At 27.2% G+C, this 22,555-nt stretch overlaps 1 protein-coding gene across 1 annotated transcript in view; it reads left to right on the forward strand.

Annotated features, from left to right (window-relative positions):
- LOC148231888 (TWiK family of potassium channels protein 7) overlaps window positions 1-21,904 on the forward strand; it is a 48,493-nt gene extending 26,589 nt beyond the window's left edge. Inside the window, exon 7 of the mRNA XM_088192925.1 lies at window positions 20,890-21,904. Coding sequence (XP_088049051.1) covers window positions 20,890-21,057 — 168 coding nt within the window. The 3' untranslated portion in view covers window positions 21,058-21,904. The remainder of the gene's footprint in view (window positions 1-20,889) is intronic.
- Window positions 21,905-22,555: the final 651 nt, after the last annotated feature.

Here is a 22,555-nt window from a genome sequence, read left to right on the forward strand (position 1 = left end):
ATTTATGTATATATACGTTTTTTATGTATTATAAATTTAAAATTTGTTTTCGACCATCGTGGCGCATTGGGGTAACCTGTTAGGCCACGATGGTCTTAATTTTTAAAAATAATATATCTCTTAATTAAATTTAATTATGCATATTCATTTTGTAGAAAATAATTATTTTAATATCTAATTTTATGCATACAATTAATGCAGTATAGTTTTGTGAATTAACAGTGATTTTTTTATTGAGAATATGGGTAATGACCTGAAAAATAAAATTCATGTTATTTTATTTGAAAAATTTGTAGCATAGACGAAGATCATATAATAAATAACATTATACGTATTTATTAAAAAAATAAGTTACTTTAATTTGATTTCACTACAATTCGCGTATTGGATAGAGATGCTAATTTTGTATTATACCCCACAATGAATTATTTTTTTATGTATGTATGCTAAATACGGTATTGTAGTGTTTTTGATTTTTTTAAGCTCCTAGTGTTAATTTTACGTATTTGAGTAAAGAAAGCAATTTATATTCAAAGGGAAATTAGCACAATAAATTATGTTGAATTTTTAATTTATCATTCACAATTACAGTTTTATCTGATAAACACTTCACTAATGAGAAATTAATGCTTTAAAACATGTTTTAAATACATTTTAATCGCTTGAAACTTGCATGCTACGTGTGCATATAAATTTTATAGTATAGTTGTGTGTTCGAATCAAAACCATTACAGTTATTTGAAAAGTTTAGTTCGTGACACTTTTGCAAATAGCCTCGTCCTGGTCGAAGGTTGAGCTTTCACTCACCGACTAACGACTTTCCGATTAGGGATTTTCTCCATTTCCACCGAACGTATTTGCATAATAAGAACTTTTGTCGAAACTTATTCTATACATGGTCATTTAGACGAAATCGATTGCGTATTTTTGGCAATTCGTTCGCCGCGGACGAAATCGCTATCTAAAATCTTATACAGGAATATTTTGCCTTAATAAAGTTTAGTCGTGAAACTTAATGTATGTAGATATTATAAAAAGGGTCATTATTTTTTATCGCGATACAAAATGACGCAATTTTAGTTCGATTACAAAAAAAAATAACAACTACGTGAAAAGTTAAGTCTTCCGCTAAAGATTTTTTCTGATTATTTGATCGTGACTTAAATATTTGATGATAAGGACGTAACAACTTTTTTTGTACTACATACTTTAAGTGGTCGTATAGTGTGTGCCTGAAATTAAAACAATAAAATTTTATACCTTGTTTGCAAAATAAAATTGTAATCCGCAGATGGAAGTGTAGTGTAACGACTGTAATAAAATACGTTTTACGCGGGCGCACATTAATGCCGTTTGGCTAAAATACTAAAATCTTACCTAAATAAAATAATAATTAATTAGCAAAAAACTAAAATACAATCCTTGCTAAATATAAACTAAATTTTTGGAGTTCGCATGTGCGAATGAATTAATTCTGAGCGCGTCCCTGTTCTTATCTTAATTTAATTATTCGCTCCTATCTGAAAGATTAAGTTCGACGCAAGTAATCAAATACTAATTGTCTTAAGTAAACCGCAAACTTTTACATATGTATATACATTTAGACAATGCATAAAAATAGCATTTATTTTATTTTATAAATCGGATTAATTAATTAAATAGTTTTAGTCAAGATTCGAACCATTAAATTTAATATGTAGAAAATTATGCATAAGGCCAATTGATCCTAGTTTAACGTTTTACACCTTGAAAATATATAATATTATTATGTTATTGCTTAGTATTGATTATTAACATTAAAACAGAGATTATTTAATATTATATAAATAACAGTCTTATGTGATTTATATTATAATTTCACTATATGCATTATATAGTAACTTAAAATAAAGGCGTGAATAGAGAATTAAAATAAATATATATTTAAATGTATAAATATACTTTAAAACAGTTACTTTATGAGTTATTTTATTAATTTAGTATATAATGGCTTTATATATCATTTTAAAATGGCGACACACCTGCTGTTTTTCACTTGACAGAGAAATGTTTTATTTATTATCTCACTTATTTTAGAAAGGGTTTTCTTCTTATGTTTATTTAATAAATTATTACAAATTATGACGTGATCGTTTTACAATGTCTCAATGTAGAAATCAATATAATAAATAATTTACGTAGAAAAAAAATACGTTATTGAATTATGATTGAAGCTTAAGTTATAGTATATGTGTTGAACAATGATAAAATAAAATAAAGTCATATATAATATATCCGCTTATCATATGAAATACGTAGAATTTGATTATAAAATACGCAGTTAATTGTTTATTATATTGATTATATGTAGAGCCGTGCGAAGAAAAAGCTGCGCCCGGGACAAAACCAGATTTTGGCGTACCTATCCTTCTCTAAAAACAGTACCGATTAATGTTTGTTATATGTCTAAAAAAAAAAATTGTCATTGAATATGCAGCTTCTGATGAATATGCTGATTTAAATGTTGGACCTTCTATATAAAGATCACATAAAAATTTAGTTTTCTTAAAAAAAAAAAAAAAATTAATACAATATTATATATTTATCACCAGGAACCATAAAACAACATATCTTTAGAAATTGGTTTTCGCTTATTTTTACTCTAGAACAGGGATGGCGAACCTTTTTACGTGGGCGTGCCAAATATTCGCAAATATTATTTATTGATTGACTGTAGTGCCGAGTAGTTTTTAATGAAGATAAATAAAAAAAATAGTTTTTTAGAATTTCAAAAAAAATTGAAGCTTTAGAAAAGTGATATAAGAATAAACACATAACCCATATTAATTATTTATAAATTAGATTTTTTGCTGTACATTTGATAGCAAATGTTTAGTATCTAGTTGATATGTTGTCACTTTTAGTTATATGTACGCCAAACTGGTTTCATGGGTCAATCTATTTCTATTATATATTCTATTACATTTTATAAAAATATTTAAAAAAAATGTATCATGAGCATATGTAGAAGATGAAATTGGTAAAATTGCCATCGCAAGTTTTTTTAAATAGCTAAAGATTTCTGAAATTGTGTTTCAAGTTCTCATTATTTTTAATTATATTTAATAATCGATTATTTAAAATATTTCCAATATATTTCACAAATCGGCAGAATTTTGTTTCTAGATTGATTGATATTCAACTTAGTGCTTTTCTGTATTTTCAAGATTCAGCCACTCAAAAATCTTCAAATTGAGAGTATCTGCCGACACAACATTTAGATATAAATAAATTTTGCTCTCTTTTCAAACCTTCTGTATTGTTCGAAACTTAAATAAAACTCGTTCAATATTAATTAAATGACTGTAGAAAATTCTTGAGTTAATTTGATATTTTCTGATTATTTGTCTTCAATTTTTTTTTGCATTCAGAAAATATTTTAATTTGTTGGATACTACGATACGATTCAATACATCTAATTTTGCTTCAAATGCTTAATTAAAATCAAACATGAGAATTATTGTTCGGTTAACACCTTGCAGCTTAATATTTATTAAATTTCAATGAGCACAAATCAGTAAAAACATTATCTGACTATAGTTTTCAATGACCTGCTAATTAAAAAAAAAGCTTAACTTCATCTATCCACTCAAAGAATCTTTGAAGAGCCTTTTCACGTTGTTGCCATTGTATGTTGTTATATATAAGTACAGTCCATCCAAGATATGAACGCTCATTGCTACAGTATTAGTGAGAGAATATAATAGGGTGACCATGTGAAATTTAACGTTCAATTAATTTAATTTGTTGAAGATAATGTAAAATATCACTTTCTTACTTATTTTATTTATTTATATACATATTTAACTCAAAAACATGAGAGCAGTTTTGGTATCACTCTCCAGGTTGAATGTCTGTTCAATATAATATTTTTGAAAATACCAATATAATATAACAGGAATTGTTTTATTGATTACAAAATAACACAACATGACAATAATTTAAAATAAAAATGTAACATATTATAATTTTCAATTCAATTTCCAACGTATGGTCACCATACCCTTAAAAAAGCCCTGATTTAGTACTGGTAACGTTCTCCTATCGGTGTAAACAAATTCGCGGAAAACTGTATATCTATGCGTGCATGCGTACACGCACCCTTGTTTCCAACACAACGATGATGAGCGTTAACATCTTGGACGCACTATAACCTATTGTACACTGAGTTTATCTCTTATAATAAATTTTTTAGCCAAAGTAATTTTTCAAAAAATTACTTTGGCTAATCCACGTGCATAAAAAAATCATCAATTTTATTACAAGGCTCAAAATATTTTCCAATGACATTAATATTAATTGGTTTATATAAACATATTCTGTTTTATAAAAATTGTGGGGGTTACTATCATAACATATAATCACCACTATTCCCTTAGAGTACAGTGCAAACCCTTGAAATGCAACTAAATATTTTCAATTCGGCCTATGTTTTGCCTGAACTACCCTTTTTTATACTGCCTGCACTACGCTCATAGAATTTTAATAATTGAAAGTATCCTGGTTTTCTCAAATATCCAACTTTTTTTACTTTGGGTCTACTATCTACTTACTACCTAATCAAATTCTGATTGATGAATTAAAATATAGCTGCCGTGAATTCACAACCAAATAACAAAATTTTATAAAAATAATATATCCTATATGAATTATTTATACGCAGAAATCGGGAATTTTTGGAGGGCCGGATGAAAATCTTTGGTGGGCCGGATCCGGCCCGCGGCCCGTATGTTGGTGACCACTGCTCTATACAGTCACCAGACCAAAATATTACAGAGCATTTACGGGCAAAATTAAAAGAAAAGCTTGCCGAAAATAATTGCAGATGGAATGGAGAAAATTGTCTCCATCCACCACAAATCATTAATTGATAGGTGTCTATGGCTATGGGTGGGCTTACTAAACATTAAAAATAAACTTTAAGCAATATTAGTCGGCTTTTATTTACATTTTCACAAAGATTAGGGTGTCCGGTGTCCCATTATTATGGCTAAGTCTGATACTTGTCTGCAATAAAATATATTATAGATTTTTAGTTGATAATCTTATCAATCATATTACTATATGATCGATGAGAAAACAATATAAATAGTTTGTGTTTAATGTTAGAGATATATTTATCTAATGTTTTGATTATTATTTAATGTCGTAGATTAATAAGTGGTTAAATATATTTTTAATATCATTACATTTTATAACAGTGAAGATAAATATGGTGTATTTTTAGTTTAATCAATTCTCATCTATTCGCTATTTTATTCAAGACTTTTCAACTGCTGTATCAAAACATATTGTGAATCGTAGATGAGCTTTAACGATGTCTCAACTATTTTGCTCTAACAGCAATGAAGGTCTTTCTTGGGACTCATTTTTTAGATATACCAGACATATTTTTAGATAAAAAAAACATACATTTTTATTAAAAATATACTTTATGCGTCTACCGTACATAGATTCAGTTTAGTAAACGTTAACTGAAACCTTATCCGTATACGTTGTTAATTTATTACTGGCGTGAATCGTGTCTAGTTTAGTTTATTTAAACACGAATTCAAGCTCGACTAGGCAAACTTGAGCTTTTAGATTAAGCGAGCTTTTACAAATACACGTAAAAGTCACGCTTTCAAATATGTAACGCTTAATCGGACCAATTAAGATATGTTTATACGCAATACACCACATCGTTTAGAAGTTCCTCGGATTTTAATAAATTACAGTTTACGACTTCATAAGCTTATCTTATTTTGTGTCCACTTTCTCGGTTTTATTTTTTTGCACTTACCGAGGGACTTATGTATCACTTTACTACATAGACGGTAAGCGTTTATCGCCAGAGTTATATCCTGGCTTTTAGATACCTCACCACCCCATGTATTATATTTACATAGGCACTCCCTGGCGCATGAAACTTTGAAAAGGCCTTCACTGCAGTGTTCACTTGGGTGTGTGTATATACAATTGAATTTTTTTGGTGCGGTGAAAACTTAAAAAACGGAATTGTCAAAAAAGGACGAAACCGAATTATGTCCCTGTGGGATCACCGAGAATTTTTTGTCTTTGTCGCTGAATTTGTTTACGGAATATTAAATTTTACAGTGTAAGAACGCCTATAATTTATTCAAAGGAAAAAATAAATGCGTAGTAGTATGTTTCAATTACAAGTCATTGACATTTGCGCTCTATTTTGCTTTTATGATAATTTTCACAAAGAGGTCATTAAATTTGATTTAGCCCACTTAGAGCTAATTTCAATCTAGATTAATAGTCATCTAACATAAATATAATAATATAGTTGTTATATAACTATATTACTTATAGTAAAATATAAAATTTCTATAATAAACAATAAACTCGTTTTATGGAATAGTTTCTATACATATTAATTAAGTATCGTTAGGTTAATAATTCCATAGATTTACATGCCATTATATGTTTGCGTATTACATATTTTTCTTCATGAATGAGCGATATACTACGTTTGCATGAATAATATAATTATTTATCGTCACTCATATTTTTTTGCTATTGTTGAAAACATGTTTTCAAAAAAATATTTTCTATGAGTTGAAGTAACGCATAATATTCAATACTTTATATGTACGACCTTGCTCGATTTTAATTAATCAGCATGAGATTAAGGAAATTTAGGTAGACCTAATCTTCGATGATCGATCAGAATTATAATTACATAATTATCACTAATTCTGGTAGAAATTGAAAAACATTAAGGATTCGAACCCAGATCTTTCAGGTTAATAGTTAGCGATTTATACCACTCTATCATGCTGTTATTTAATACATAGTACTAATGAATAGTATTTTTTTCTTATTTATAAAATAATATAAGAATGTTATATAATTAAAAGTAATGAAAAAGTGAAGTATAATTTTCAATAAAAAAATCAATGAAATTGTCATTTTAAAAATATACCAAAGAGTTAATGTACTTTTACTATATCTAAAATGTTAATGATACATAAAAGCTTACTTAATGAGCTCTCTATTGCTATCTTACATTTAAATGTATAGCTAAAATTTGATTAAAAAGTATTAATCAATAAACAGTTTTTTTGCCCAACTTTTTTAGTCGAGAATATACTCGTATTTTAATCATGAAAGTCTAAAGTTTTATCCCAAAATTTATTTTATATCTACAGCTAAAAGTAATTTATAAATTAACCATTCGCAAAGTAAATTTACACAAGTTGTATATCAAATATGCCGGAATTTCCCGGAATATACCGGTACACCATTATTAAGGCATAAATCAAAATATCAAAGTTCTGTATTAGTTCTATAGATTGTTTGAAATATAATTTGACAGCAAGAAGATGAAATGTTTTTTGAAAATCTCTAGTCTTTATTATTCCACTTGTATTATTCGCAATACAAAATATTGATCAAACCATGAACGTGTTTGTAATGTGAAAGAATATACTACTGACATTGATCCATCTGTTTCAGAGTTAGAATATAAATGAAGCAGTCGGATCTATATTATATTTATTTTTTGCCATTATAACTTCAATTACGTAATATTATAAGGTAATTGAATGACATATTTAATTGATGTAAGTCATATGACCTTTCCTCATATAAACTTTACGATCAAAACAACATACATCATAATTAATTAGATCAGTTAATATGCATTACTCAAATCATGGAAATTTGTGCCAACAGCTGAAATAAATAGTTTAGTGGATATAACGAGAAAACACGTTTAAAATTAATCACCGGAAGATCAGTTTAATCCTATTGAAAGCATTTAAGCCATTGCATGTTTTAATAGGTGGATATGCATAATATTTATATTTGTTATCGAGACTATTTCATTGTTTCAAATATGTCTGATATTGATACAGAGCTAGATCGAAAGGCAATGTATTAATATCTGACGTTAACAAATTTATACCGTCAGATAAATCATTTCGTATTTATGTTCCTGTCTAACGATATTTCATAGTAGCCTAATTTTTTTACGCATTTCTGTATGTTTTTTTACATCTCGCCTACGAGGTATAAGGATTAACAGTATTAATAAAATCACTAGATTTGGACATGGCAACCACTTGTGTATTATAGGTAATATACGCTTCAAAATATTAGTAAATTTATGGTACGAACATTTGATAGTACTCATAGAGCTGCAAAATAATATTGTTTGTAATAAAAGGCACTAAAAAGTATGACGCATTTATATATTTATTGAACTCCAGTTTTTTGCCTAGAAACATGCACATGCGTTTTTTGGAAGAATTATTTATTTATTTATTAAAATTAATACAATCGGGACCTGACAGGTTAAGCTAATGCGTCACGATGGCCATAAGTATAAAATATATAATAATTAAAAAATATATACATATACATAACCATATATACGTACATACATAAATACATGTATATATACAATTAAAAACACAAGAAAAGTGCAGAGTCACAAATCACATCAACAGGTGTGCATTTTCCCATATGAACTGAACCAACTCCAAGTATGTGCACGAGAAAATATTAAAATCTCGATGCACAGTATCAGCCGGGCAGCCATTACCAAAGAAGAGTTGGCAAGTGCTAGCCTTTACAAACAAGAACAGTGGATGCAATCGAGAACTATGACCACCATCAGAAATTAAAATGGATAAAAATCTTACTACCGATTTCATTTAAAAAAATTTGGGTAAATATTTATGGATATTAATTATAATAAAATTAATTATTAAAATAGAAAAGAGCGCGAAGAACGGTAAAAAAATATTAAAACATACACGTTCATAATTATTAATTTATTTGAAATTCTTATATGATATAATATATTATTAAATTTCTGACTAATGAATAATGCATATTAATTAACGGTCACTTTCCGATACATAACATTTTCCCACGTATTTTGAATAAAATGACAAAAAATACACATGAGACCAGTCGTTGTTCATAAACTATTGGCAATATTTTCGAAGTGATAATCAGAAATCCCTGTCCCTGTTATTACTACCTGCTCTAAATGCAAATGTGAATTTATACACATTCGAATAAATTTAATTTTAATATATGAAATTGCATTGAAAATCTGAAAATTATTTTTAATTTTTCTCTAGAAGAAACACTACTAATGCGTTACAATTTTGCACGCGTTAAATTCACTTTTAAAGCATTTAAAAACAACAAGTTGATATTTGTTACAGTAAATGTTTATTACTAGTGAAGTTATATTTTCACTGACATTTCAATAAAATAATATCCGAATATATTTCTACTAACGAAAATATGCTTCTCTAAGCTCTCGATGAAACTTTTCTGTTGAAATCTAAATCTAACCTAAATACATTAACCAAACCCAGCTCTTTCTACTTATTTTTGTTTAATTTCTTTTTAATATTGATTGCTTATATTTTAATATTAATTGTCAAACAATATTACATCACAATCATGTGGAAATAAATACGCATACCAGATTATCCGTTTGTGAATAAATAAAGTTTTACTGTAACTGAGCAGTGCAATTGTAAATCAATCGTATGATACATTTTAACTGTCCGAGTTAGTAATATTATATTTATAATAAAAAAATATATTAAAATATAATACATCTATATTGATAAATAATGCCATTTTCTTTCACCATTCTAATATATTTATTATTAAAATATCACGTTAAATATAAACAAACCTCTCGAAAAATAATTTTACCATATTGTTTGCGGACTTTGTGAGAAAAATGTGTACATAAATAAACAGATAAAATTTGCGTGATGATTAATAACTGTGATAAGAACCAGATAAACATAGATCACGTAATTTAAGTTAGCCAAATATAACTTAAGGTCACTCACTGGATTAGGGTCATTTTATATCATATGCTAATTTGTATCTTTACTTTAATTGTATGTATTGTTTTATGTGTAGGGCAACATTGGCGTTAAGCTATTTGCCCATGCATATATTTTTATTAATTTTATGTTATAATAAGTAATTGCTACATAATAATATATATTACAACTTAGTGGTTTTACAATTGCCTTCTAAGATAATATTAATAAGCAGATTCTTAGCAGTGTTTTTACTGAGCATAGGAGTTATTGGAATATATGCGTCATATTAGCAACAATGCGGTTAATTTTTATTATGAAATATTGCTTTACTTGTATTTTAACAAAAGTCATATAATTATCATTGCATCACGCTTAATGACTTGAAGATCTAGCTCGGTTTAAATAAAGCACCTTGATATTTACCCGTGAGCTTAGGAAAATCTAAGATATTTTAATTTGCGATGATCGATCGGAATTGTAAATATAACTATCCCTATTTCTGATATTCCAGACACGATAGACATTAATACACGTGTGGGTTAATATGGGGTTAGATATCACACATATGTAGACAGGTCTATCTGAAGGGAGGGGAAGCCATAGGGGCAGCTTCTCAGGATATTAGAGGCCTCATCTCGGTAGATTAATATGTTGAAAAAATAGAGTATACTAACTAACGAAAATTATTTATATTGTCTTACGAAAATTCGTCCATGCACTGTCCACTTGAATGATAATGTTTAACATAAAAAAAATCTAGAAAGTGTGTGCTTTTGAAGGCAATGTTCCGCTCTTTTTATTTTAATATGTATAAAAAGAGTCTAAAGAAACTTATACCTGAAATAAATCAGTATATAGGTACATCTCAAACAACGGTAGTGTAGTTCAAATTATGTTCATATGATTATATATATATATATATTCTTGTTATGATTTTTTCCAGAGTTGGGCCTTTCAAGAAGAACGGACTCTTCCCCCACCCCTCTCAACAGGCCCTGACTCTAATTTAACAAAACAATTGTAGATTTCTTTGTGATTGTTATCTGCTATATACTTTTATTAACGTAACTGTGTTGCCAGTTACAATATATCAGCAAGTACCAGAGCAATAAAAGCCGAGTATAGTCCGTCCAAGATGTTAACGCTCATCATCGTTGTGTTGGAAATAAGGGTACACATGCATTCATACATACACAGTTTTCCGCGAATTTGTTTACATCGATAGGAGAACGTTAACAATACTAAATCAGGGCTGTTTTATGGGTAGGGTGACCATACGTCGGAAATTTAATTAAAAATTATTATGTGTTATATTTTTATTATAAATTATTGTCATGTTGTGGTATTTTGTAATCAATAAAACAATTCCTGTAATATTCTATCGGTATTTTTAAAAGTATTATATTGAACAGATATTCAACCTGGAGAGTGATACTAAAACTGCTCTCATGTTTTTGAGTTAAATATGTATATAAATAAACAAAATAAGTAAGAAAGTGATATTGTACACTTTCCTCAACAAATTAAATTAAAAAAGTAAAAATTAATTGCACTTGTAATTTCACATGGTCCCCCATACTGTGATGATGAGCGTTCATATCTTGGACGGACTATACCCTAAATGTGGATCATGGTAGGCAATGGGTTAAGGACAATTGCAGCTTAATAATCAATAGCAAAACATGATCTGAAAACGTTATCAACTTTGTTTGTAAATGGAACGATTTGCACTAAAATGCCCCTACCGATATTCATACTCCACCCGCGCTTCATGTACGATATCTAGTAATTTTTTTCACATAAACCCTTGACATTCGTGTCAGACTCAAACACGTTACACAAATACGGCACAATGACACGTGCATTTATTAAACAGCGTACCCAAATATATTTTTTACGGTTTCATTCCGTGACTCGTTTCTGGGCTAGGCTGCAAAGTGCGACGCATGGTTGCCAAAACGTGTTTTTGGAAATGTGGAAATAGTTATTCTACTTTATCGTGTGTACGTATTGAGTTTCTCGTGAAAGCCAAACACACGCCGGAAAACTGTTTGCGAATAGGGGTCGATCGAAAGTCTCGCCGTTTCTGTTTTTCCACTCTGTGACGTAACGCGCCAGATGAAAATCGACACTCGTAAAATTATCGCTGTATCGGACAACTTTCAGGCACGTGTCGTTGTGCAAAGACGTCTAGAATATAAATTTGACTCGCTACTATCGTACCGGTTCTGAGAAAGTTTTGCAACCTATATTTCTGGATCGTATACAACAGGTATTGCGGAATTTTTCGGTCGAATTTGCACAACCAAAAGTATTGAGATGAATATAATTAAAGTTGATTATGGTAATACTAACTTATGCGATATGATGTGTAAAAGTAACCTTTGTATAATCATAGTTATGTTAAGGAATGCATTAAAGAACAATCACTGATTGATTTTCAGTTTGAAGGCTTCTTTTGCAACAAAAAAAATAATAATCAAATAAATAGTAATCAAAAGTTAACCGCTTTGAAGGCTTCGTGCAATGATGAATTTTTTTTAACAGTATTTATTTTTTCAAGATGCGTTTGGATAGTGTGATATTTTAATATATAAAGCTACTATAATTAATTTATATGGATATTCAGATAAAACATATATCCATATTCGTAACTATAAAAAATAGTTCATAGTCATATTGTACTTGTGACTATATTATAGAAATACTTCATAATCTCAGATTTTGCCTCATTAAGTGTATCAACATTGTTAGAGTTAAAATAAAATTATTAGTTAAAAAATAAATATATAGAGTTACTGAATGCAAAACGATTTACCGAAGTCCAAAACAAAAAGTTAAGAATCAGTAACCGTCTAAATTTATTTAAATATTTAGCATATAAATAAAAAAATCAATAAAAAACTGATGTGCTAATATAATTTACAAGAACATACAGATCCTTTATTACTCCACATAGTGTTCTTCAAATTATTACCGTACAATATTTGTTTTTACTAGTTTTAACCGCTCTAACTTGTATACAATAATGCCCGAGCTCTTAGTTAATACTTGTTTAGGGAATATGTTTCATAATATTATAAATGGGGTATACATACATATTTACATACATTTAATATATTAATCTAAATATATACAGAAAATACTACAGGATTAAATAATAATTTATGTATTTTTTTTTTTATAAAAATGTGATAAAAAACATGAGTAAGTTTATTTCATTTTTAAGAATAACTATCAGATAATTTTTTTTGGCAAAACAATAAATTATATGTAGCGGTAATACACCACATGGCTTCTGCTATGTATTTATATTAACATAGAGATCGCATAAACATATTTACATATAGATATAAAAATTACATTGATCATCGGTATATTTACATTGATAGAAAATGCATTTTTAGTTATTCTTTGAAGATTTTCTGGAATGAATGTTTAATATTAATCAGATACAGTACGCAGAAATCAAACTGCTTGTTAATAGAATTAGAGACGTAAATAAATAAAATATTTCTAAGAATTTATGACTATGCAATAACGTAGATCTATTTAAATATGTAATTCTTTCGTTTCTATACTAATATTATTACTTAGAAATGTTTTTAAAGAATAAACTACTACAAGTGAATATACCAACACGATAGATCAGTTCTAAAGTTACTAATACCTAAAAGATGAGTTTGAATCCCATATGAATATTTTTATCAAATATAGAGCTATATATATTCGATTCCTATATCAAACAAATACATTTATTTTATTTTCGACTGATAATTCACATCTACCAGAATCATAAACAAGTGGTATAGTCGATAACTAATACATGAGAGACCTGTGTTTAAATCCAATTTGATCCCTAGTGGTTTTAAATTTCTATCATATCAGGGAGATTGGAATTAGTGATTATTTTATAATTTTAATTCTGACAGATTATTACAGATTAGGTTTACCTAGATTTTCCTAATATCACTGATGAATATTGTAATGATTAATTCAAATCGAGCTAAGTCGTACATATTAGGTGTAAAAAATTCGTAAATATAATATTAAATAAAAATTAAAAACAGTATAAAAAAGTTCTAAAATATGTAATATTTATTAAAATATTTTAAATCTTAGTTTTTGGTATTTTCATCAGTATAATTACTGAATAAATTATTCCTACGTGTATTAAATTTCACTAAAATGATATATGGGTGTTGGAAATAATATTATTCCACTGTCCACAAAATTACAGTAATAAAGAATTCGCAACGTGTTGCCCATATATGATTGTAGTATTTAAGCTTAATTTATTGTACTTGGTTTTATTATACGGGTGGCATTTCAAGTACGATGCTTCTAAGAAAAATATATTGTCTATATTCTCTAAGAAAATAAATCACTTATTTAAATATATTTAAGCTACAATGTATCATATTATTACAAATGTGATTTTTATTGTCATATCAATATAACGATGTGCGAAAGATCCATCAGATTTTACGCCCTACCGAATCCTTGTGTAAAGTATCGCATTTCCAAACACATACATTAATATCAATTTGTCAGCTTGGCTTTCGTTTCATGAAAAGCAAAGCGAAAAAATATATAACTTTTTCCATCAACTTCGCGTGTGTGCCACAAAGTCAGTTGTAATCAAATGAAAAAGGTCGATTGACACTCGACGCAAAATTAGTCACAGCATGAAACCTAAAACAAGAGGGGCAATTTAATCAAAGCAATTTTTGTGTTGCTTCCACTGAATAACTGTAATTAAGTGTTATGTATAGGTACACATATATTGATTTTATGCTTCCAAACTTTCCAGCAAAGGACGACCGGATGGAATTTACGGCTTTTAACTAACTTGGTTTTGTGTAATAACTGGAATATTGGTGTGATGAGATTTTGCAGATGTTGATGTTATCACAAAATGTTTTTTACGATATATAATTACAAAACAAAAATGTAGTTAAATTTTATTTTTACTACATTTCATCTACGAGACATTTGGTCGTCATTCAGAATTTGATATACTCGCGATATATTTACAAAATCGAATAAAAATCCACTCTTCGAGTAATTCCTAAACCGATTTCGATGTTTACTGATCGATATTGCCAAGGGATTGTGTTATTGTCAAAAGACATTAATTTGATTTATTTTATGCCACCCTCTTTTTATCTTCGTGTTGTTGACATCAAAACTCAGACAATTAAATAAAATATATATTTAGAAGATGCTATTTTGTTACAATTTTTAAGCATGATTAATGACTATTGTGATGTATTTAATTCTATATAAAGTTCAGTTTTAAGAATTGCTATTTTCATTAATAATTGTTTTAATCCTGGGAATCGAGAATATTTGGAATATAGCGAGAATGTAATTTACTTGAAAAGTTTATGTGTGTTGATTTTATTGTATGTATAAATAAACTGTCTGACTGGAAAAGTTGTAGCATAATTTATTCGCAAAAGAAAATTATTTTTTTAAGAAAACAGCGTATTCATTATTTTTTGTCTGAAAGGACCTTATAAGAAAAGAGTGCTTAGAAAATTGGTAATCTGTTTGTTTAAAATGCGTCATATTTTATGTGATTGATGATTATTATATTTATATGATTAAGATGTGCATTATTGTATATTTTGATTTTAATTATTGCACCTTTCTATATTTATTTTAGAATATCTCAATAATATTTATTTTCGATCGAGAAATCCCAAGATAGAACCTTTAGCTAATGCAAAATATATATCAAATATACGAATATGTTGAAGATAATCGAATAGTGTTCCCTGCGGAAACACTTTATCGTTCTTAGTACGACATTTTTATTTCGTTGAATTGTAACGCAATTCACATAACGATACTCGGTGAAGTTCAGCGATAATATAAACGATAAATAAAAAGGTTGTGCTCGACTGTACGTGTTTGAATCTATGGACCAGAATTGCTAGTTCGCATGCCTAATGCGCGTAATGCAGAGCTTACGTAAAGTAAAACAGGTATACATACTATAATGTTTAGATACAAATGTTTAAAATCTATGAAAATGCGGTTATTGCGTAGACATAAAAGGTAATGTCTAAAAAACAGAATCATGATACAAACAATTTTTATATGTAAAATATAAAACATGTTTTTAATTGATTATTTTTGGGCAATCGTGTTTATATTAAATTAAATTAAATATACAAAATAAATGGAATTCAGTAACTAACATTGTATATAAATAATTAAAAATTTAATATTAGCAAAATTCTTCCTTATAAATATTTCGTTGGGGAAAGCGTAGTATTTTCTTGCGTGGTTTATTATTACGTAATATAAAGCCGTAAATGTTTATGAATGGTTCGATATATTATGTTATTTATTGTCCGATGTGTTCTTGAATTAGGACTGTTTGTACGGTAGGTTCAGTAAATATACCGAATAAGTGGTTTAAATGTATTTGTATTATAGAATAGGGACGCGATAATGCGGACGTTAGCAAATTTGGAAAAATGTATGTGTACTAAAAGCTCAAAACGTTTTTCGCCTTTATGCTATTATATTATAGGGTAAGTTTTCTGCTTCTTAAGGATATTTGCATAGTAAAGCGCTTCAGAAAGTTTTTGACTTTTATTACTTTCAAGTTACCGTGTGTACGTAAAAGTTAAATAAAGTCGATCGTAAAAATTTGTCAAAAATATAATAGAATTAGCCTAATATGATTTATTTTTTTAATATGTACAATATATAATATTAAAAAATTTTGTCACTTAAAACGATAAAAATTCATGTTCGGCAAATTAGATCGTATTAAATAAAAAAATCTATTTATTTTGTTGTAATCTTGTATCACTAATCGTAAGATTTTTGCTAGTTAATGCTTGTCAGAATTTTTGCTATTTTTAAAATTAATTTTAATAAAATTTTGACAAAATATTACGTAAATTACACTGTACATGTTCTTAATAATATATTTTAATTTAAATAAAGTTATTTTATCTTTGTGGTAAAGCATTGTATTTTAATTTAATTGTAACGGAATAATACATGTAGAAAATATGCAAACAATTAACTAGAGCAGTAAATATATGCAACATTATAATAGAAAATGTATTACTGAGAATTTATATAATGTAGAATCAAAACTTAAATTTAAATGCGTTAAAAATATATGATGTAATATATAATAGTATATTATATATTAATAAATAACAAATAAAATAAAAGCAATATATAAAAACTAATACCTAATAAGCATTGAAGAATAAATCTACAGAAAATTAGTATATATTAAAAAAAAAATTGCTCAGAAAAATGCAATGTTTCTTAACAATATATAGGTATATAAATGTTTATATGTAGTTTTTATTATATCAATAATCTTACACTAAATATCTTAAATAAAAAAATTGTCACATTTTAAAAGGGGTTACTGGAAAGTAATTTTTGATTCAAAGAGGTCACGATCACTAATGTCTCACGTTCTAGCAAGAATCACACGTACACGTTAATGGTCTTGACCCTAAGCTGCAATTAGTCGGTTCAGAAATATATATTCCATGTCCAATTTATATGCGATTGGATTTGCTTATATTATATTTATTAAAAATTAAAACTGAACCACGAAAAGATAAATATGCACTAACGTTGCCAATAAATATCTTAGAGTTGCAAACGTGTTGTATAGTTTGCATCTACATTTTCAGAAGGAAGCAATAAAAGTGTTTGCGATTTGGAACTTCTTAAAATTTTAAAAGAATATTCTGGCTGGCATCGTATGTTATGTTACGTGTTGGTTTATATTCCGGAAAACTTTTACGACCATTTGACTTTGCAACCTTTGCCCGAGATTTAGAACGAGACCGACGATTATTATACATTATACAGTGCTCGTAGATACACATATTATTTCACATAGAGTATTTCATAAAAATATATGGCGTATATAAATAAAATTATTATGACTTACCACAATGTTGATTAATAGCAGTTATTATAAATTTTATGTTTATATATTTTTATTACCTAATTCCTATTATGATTCGATATGAATACTAGTTATTGTAATATCCGTTGAAAATAAATACAAGACCCATCCGTTGTAACATATTTATCTGAATTTAATATTTGAGTTAGAGATGAGCACAGAAGTATCTATATTTATATTAGAAAGTCTGCTATTTTGCATTTTTATACACTATTATTTAAACCGAATATATGTACCTACATCTTATATTTTTATAAAATACTTAAATTAAATCAATGTGGTAATATAATAAAAAGTATATTTTTTAAATACAACTCTTATTGTCCTATTCTGTAACTTTCATATTAGCATATATAATGTACATGTACAATGGTTAACATATGGTAACACTTAATCTTAAATCTATTTGTTTGATTAAATCATTAAAGTAATCCTCAATATTACATTGTTTATCTTGAATTACTTATTCATATTTTTATAATAATTATTTCATAGGTAATATTAAAGATTTATCATTTATATTTCTACATTTAGTTTCAGTACAATTTATTGTAAATAATTCATTATATAAATTACCATTTACTTCTCGAGCACGTTCACTGATAAAATAAATTATAGTATCGACTGTGAACATATTTATTTTGCATTATATGGTTATTATCTATTGTTAATAAAATGGTGTAACGTGATTCTTACGTTCAACTGTGATAGATCACGTTTTTATTATAAAATATATATAAGCTCTTGTCGGATTTTCTTTAAAAATTTAAGAATCTTAGTAGAGAAATTTAAATTTTAGTAATATAAAAATTGTTTCTTCATGTAACATAAGTTTACAAATATTATAAAAAATATTTTCAGTTATCTTAAAAAAAATTAGTTTATTGTATAATACTTAATGCAAACGTTCATATTCAAATATTATATATTCCAAAGTTTTATCTAATTCTTAGTTAGTCTGCTAGTTTTTCATCTCAGTAACCACAGAGCAACGTACTATTAAAAAAAAAGTAAAATTTTATGAGAAAAAGTGCTGAACCGTAGGTCATGACTTAATTCTGATTTTTGCTAAGCGTTAAACATTTTTTTTCAAGCCATCAAGTGCATTAATAATTTATTTATTTTGTAGGATCATGAATTTTTTCTTCAAAATAATACAGAAGAGGCTCAAAATTATTTCACACTCCCATCGAGTACTTGAAATTCTATTATTTTTTAGCAGCTCAACCTCAAGTAATTTTGCAGATAAATGCAACTTTCTACTATTATTTGACGAAGCTTGGTATTTTACGTAAATTTTATCAGTAAATGATTTTTATTTTATTACTGAAATTTTCTAGATAACATTACCTACTGAAAATTTTTTCAACTCCACTTTTAGACCCTAACATCAGAGAAGAGCCAACAATTTTTTTAATACTCTTCTGTCATCTAATTAAAAGAGTAAAGACTGTCATTACATTTTCAAGTTCTACCAAAAACAAATTTATCAGTGAATTTATTCAAACAGTTAATGCCATTCCGGAGCATTATATGACAAAAAAGCTCTTACTGTAACTATTATTATATTATACATACATAATAATAGTCAATATAAAGATAATATTTTTGAGTGATAGCATTATAAAATTATACCATTTTAGACACAATTTTCGTTATCAAAAAGTCTTTGTGTTAAATGTTCTTGTAAGCAATTTCTTATTAGAGTTCCATAAACTATATGATTCTAAATTATTCTATTTACCCATAACATATACTTAGTACCTTTAAAACCTTTAAAACCTATAATAAATACTAATATAAATTTTATATAATTTTAATTTTAAATAAAATTAAAATAAAAACTCACACAATATAATTTTTATGTTTTCTTGTAGATGTAATTAAGAGAGCTAATTTAATTTTTAATATTTGTACATATTTCAAGATATATATTATGTATATTAGTTATACAAATCATGGTTATTTTCAGGCATTTTGGTTTCGTTTTCACGCCTCAAAACATGAACGAGTTTGTCGCGCGCTCATTGCTATAATACATATGTACCATGCGATCAATTTTCAGGCCCTTTTATTATACTAGCGTGATTCGTCTTTGGTATGTACGAAGGTAAGAAGGTAACCCTAGGTCTTTTAATATTCGTTGCCGCTAAATTTAAATCGCTTTGATGGATTGTTGGTTATGATGCGAATTTATTACGCATTCGTGACGCACGCCACTGATTTTTTATGATAGACTAACATTTTTTTGGACTTAATTCACCCCCGATGCAATTTATCAACAATTTTACACTATATAAATTAAAAGGAGCCGCACCGTGAATGATAAATGAGTGTTTGAAGTATGGGTATTTTTTTGTGGTAGTTTTTACGAGCATTTTAAAACTTTATTAGAAATATACAGAGTGGAAATTACAGTTGGCAATGGAATATTTTTTATATATTTACAATAACATGCATACAGTTATGCCTATAACTAACTACAAGAATATGCTTTAAATAATATATTTCAATTTATGATACAAGCTTGTGTACGAATAAAATAAAAAGGGTGGTATAACACTGTTGTTATATTTTTTAATTTAATAAGATTTTAATTTTATTTGCCATACTTATTGTTTTTTATCAGGACAATTTAATGACGTTTAATAATTTGGTGGAATTGTTTAATAATTTTACAAACAAAAATTATTAAAATTAAAGGTCTTTTTAATAGCAACCGTACTTCAAATCAATTGTGCAAATTATTTTAGAATTCAGATTTACTACCGAAATGAAAATTTAACTTATGTTACTATTATAATAAAAATAATTTTAATAAGTTCACGTTTCCATAAAACGATATTTTGATATTTTCCAAGAAATTATTATATGATGTATAATTATTATATAATTCTAGGTATATCACTATTGACATACGATCAAAAGATTGCTTGGATTCTTATAAAATAATTAATTCTTAATCTAATTAAATTACCATATTGATAATGGTCCGCAATTCTAAGCAATTAATATAAGTATTTTACATGTTATTATGAATACTTAATTTGTATTTTTTTATAATTTCAGGTTAGCATGCCTAAATTAGGTTCTGGAAAAGCAACAGATATTGCAAATCAGCGAAGACTCGAATGGGAGGCTGCCATGGAAGCTGTTCTCAGAGATTTGCAAACTTCATCTCCGGACAACGCAAAACCTGCCGTTCTACAAATAGTCATTTATGAAACTTCAGTTTAATAAAATAATTAAAGTGCTTTTAACTATTAGACGTGAGCAAAAAATACATAATAATTTAATGAAAGTTGTGATATAAAATTAAATTAATTTCTGTGTTCATGTAAATATTATGTATTATATAAAAATCATAAAGACGCTATTAATAAATTATTATTAATTTTTAAAATCGATCGCCTTGTAATTTTACGCATTATACTATAAAAATATCATTGTGATATACGTATTTAAAATTGAAAGTCCCTATTTGGTATGATAAAATTGTATCACTAATGTAATTATTTATTATTGACTGAAGCTTTGATATTTCACAATTTTTTTGGTGCACCTTTTGAGGGACCAAGTGTATTTATTATTTATGAATCTCTTTTCATTTATTCATATTAATATGACACGTTTATTAAACAATATTTCCCAAAAAAACCCTTCGAGCACAAGAAAAAATGTAATCTTTGTCCTTTGCTATTTTTATATTCATGGAATACATAATCGTAGAATTTATGTTTAAGGACAAAAGTGTGTCACACACTTTGAATATTCTATTGAAAACCATGCGTATTTCCACGCATGTGTATATAGTACAACTGGATGAAAAATTGCTTTCAATATTTATAATTTAAAAATATATATATACGAGTATATTAACAATTGAGCTCGAGAAAGACATAATAGTGTGATGATTTTTTAATTGTCGTTCAATTAATTCATGATGTTGATGAACAATTATGATTCGATCATGTATGCTTAATTTGACTTTGTATTTTTATTATATTTATTTTATTTAATCTTAGTTTAGAAAATTGTATATATGTCGTATATTCGAATTTTTAATAAAATTACAATCGATTTAGCCGGACTTTCATTTTGTGCGTTCATATGTGTTTGATCAGTTAATGGTTTACAAACATTAGTTTTTGGACAGAAATACATTTTAATTATTGTCCAAGGTGTGTATATTTGTAAGTAGTGTTTTCTTAAAATATTTGTAAATTTATTAAAATACAAAAATATTAAATTATTAAATAAAAACAAAGTTTTTATAGCTCATAGTGATGTCAATAGAAGTAAGTCAATATTTGTATAAAAAAACCTATATATTTATATTATAAAAACATATTTTTTTAATGTATTGCATTAAGTAAAATTATTTATTCTCTATAGGATCAACGGTTTACTAGTTAATTTATTTGTACCTAAAAAACTAATTAAGTACATTATTTTATCTAAATAGACTAATTTAGATTTACAAGAAAATATACATATATAGCGACCACACACAGATGACCCCGTTTGAAAGGGTCTTTGTCACAAACCCTAAACAATATTGAGAGAAACAAGACAATATAGCGTAAAGGATTTTGAACCACACAGACCTCGTTACAACCCCATAATTAACACGAGTTTTTATAGTAAATTTTCTCAGTCATTGAGAGAATTCCTTTGTGAAGAAACGGTGATATTACCGAAAATATAATACGACCTTCGACGAGCGAACGTCGCT

This window comes from Plectrocnemia conspersa, unplaced genomic scaffold (genome assembly GCF_051122295.1).
Source record: "Plectrocnemia conspersa isolate PC_06_02 unplaced genomic scaffold, ASM5112229v1 ptg000009l, whole genome shotgun sequence".
NCBI lineage: Eukaryota > Metazoa > Arthropoda > Insecta > Trichoptera > Polycentropodidae > Plectrocnemia > Plectrocnemia conspersa.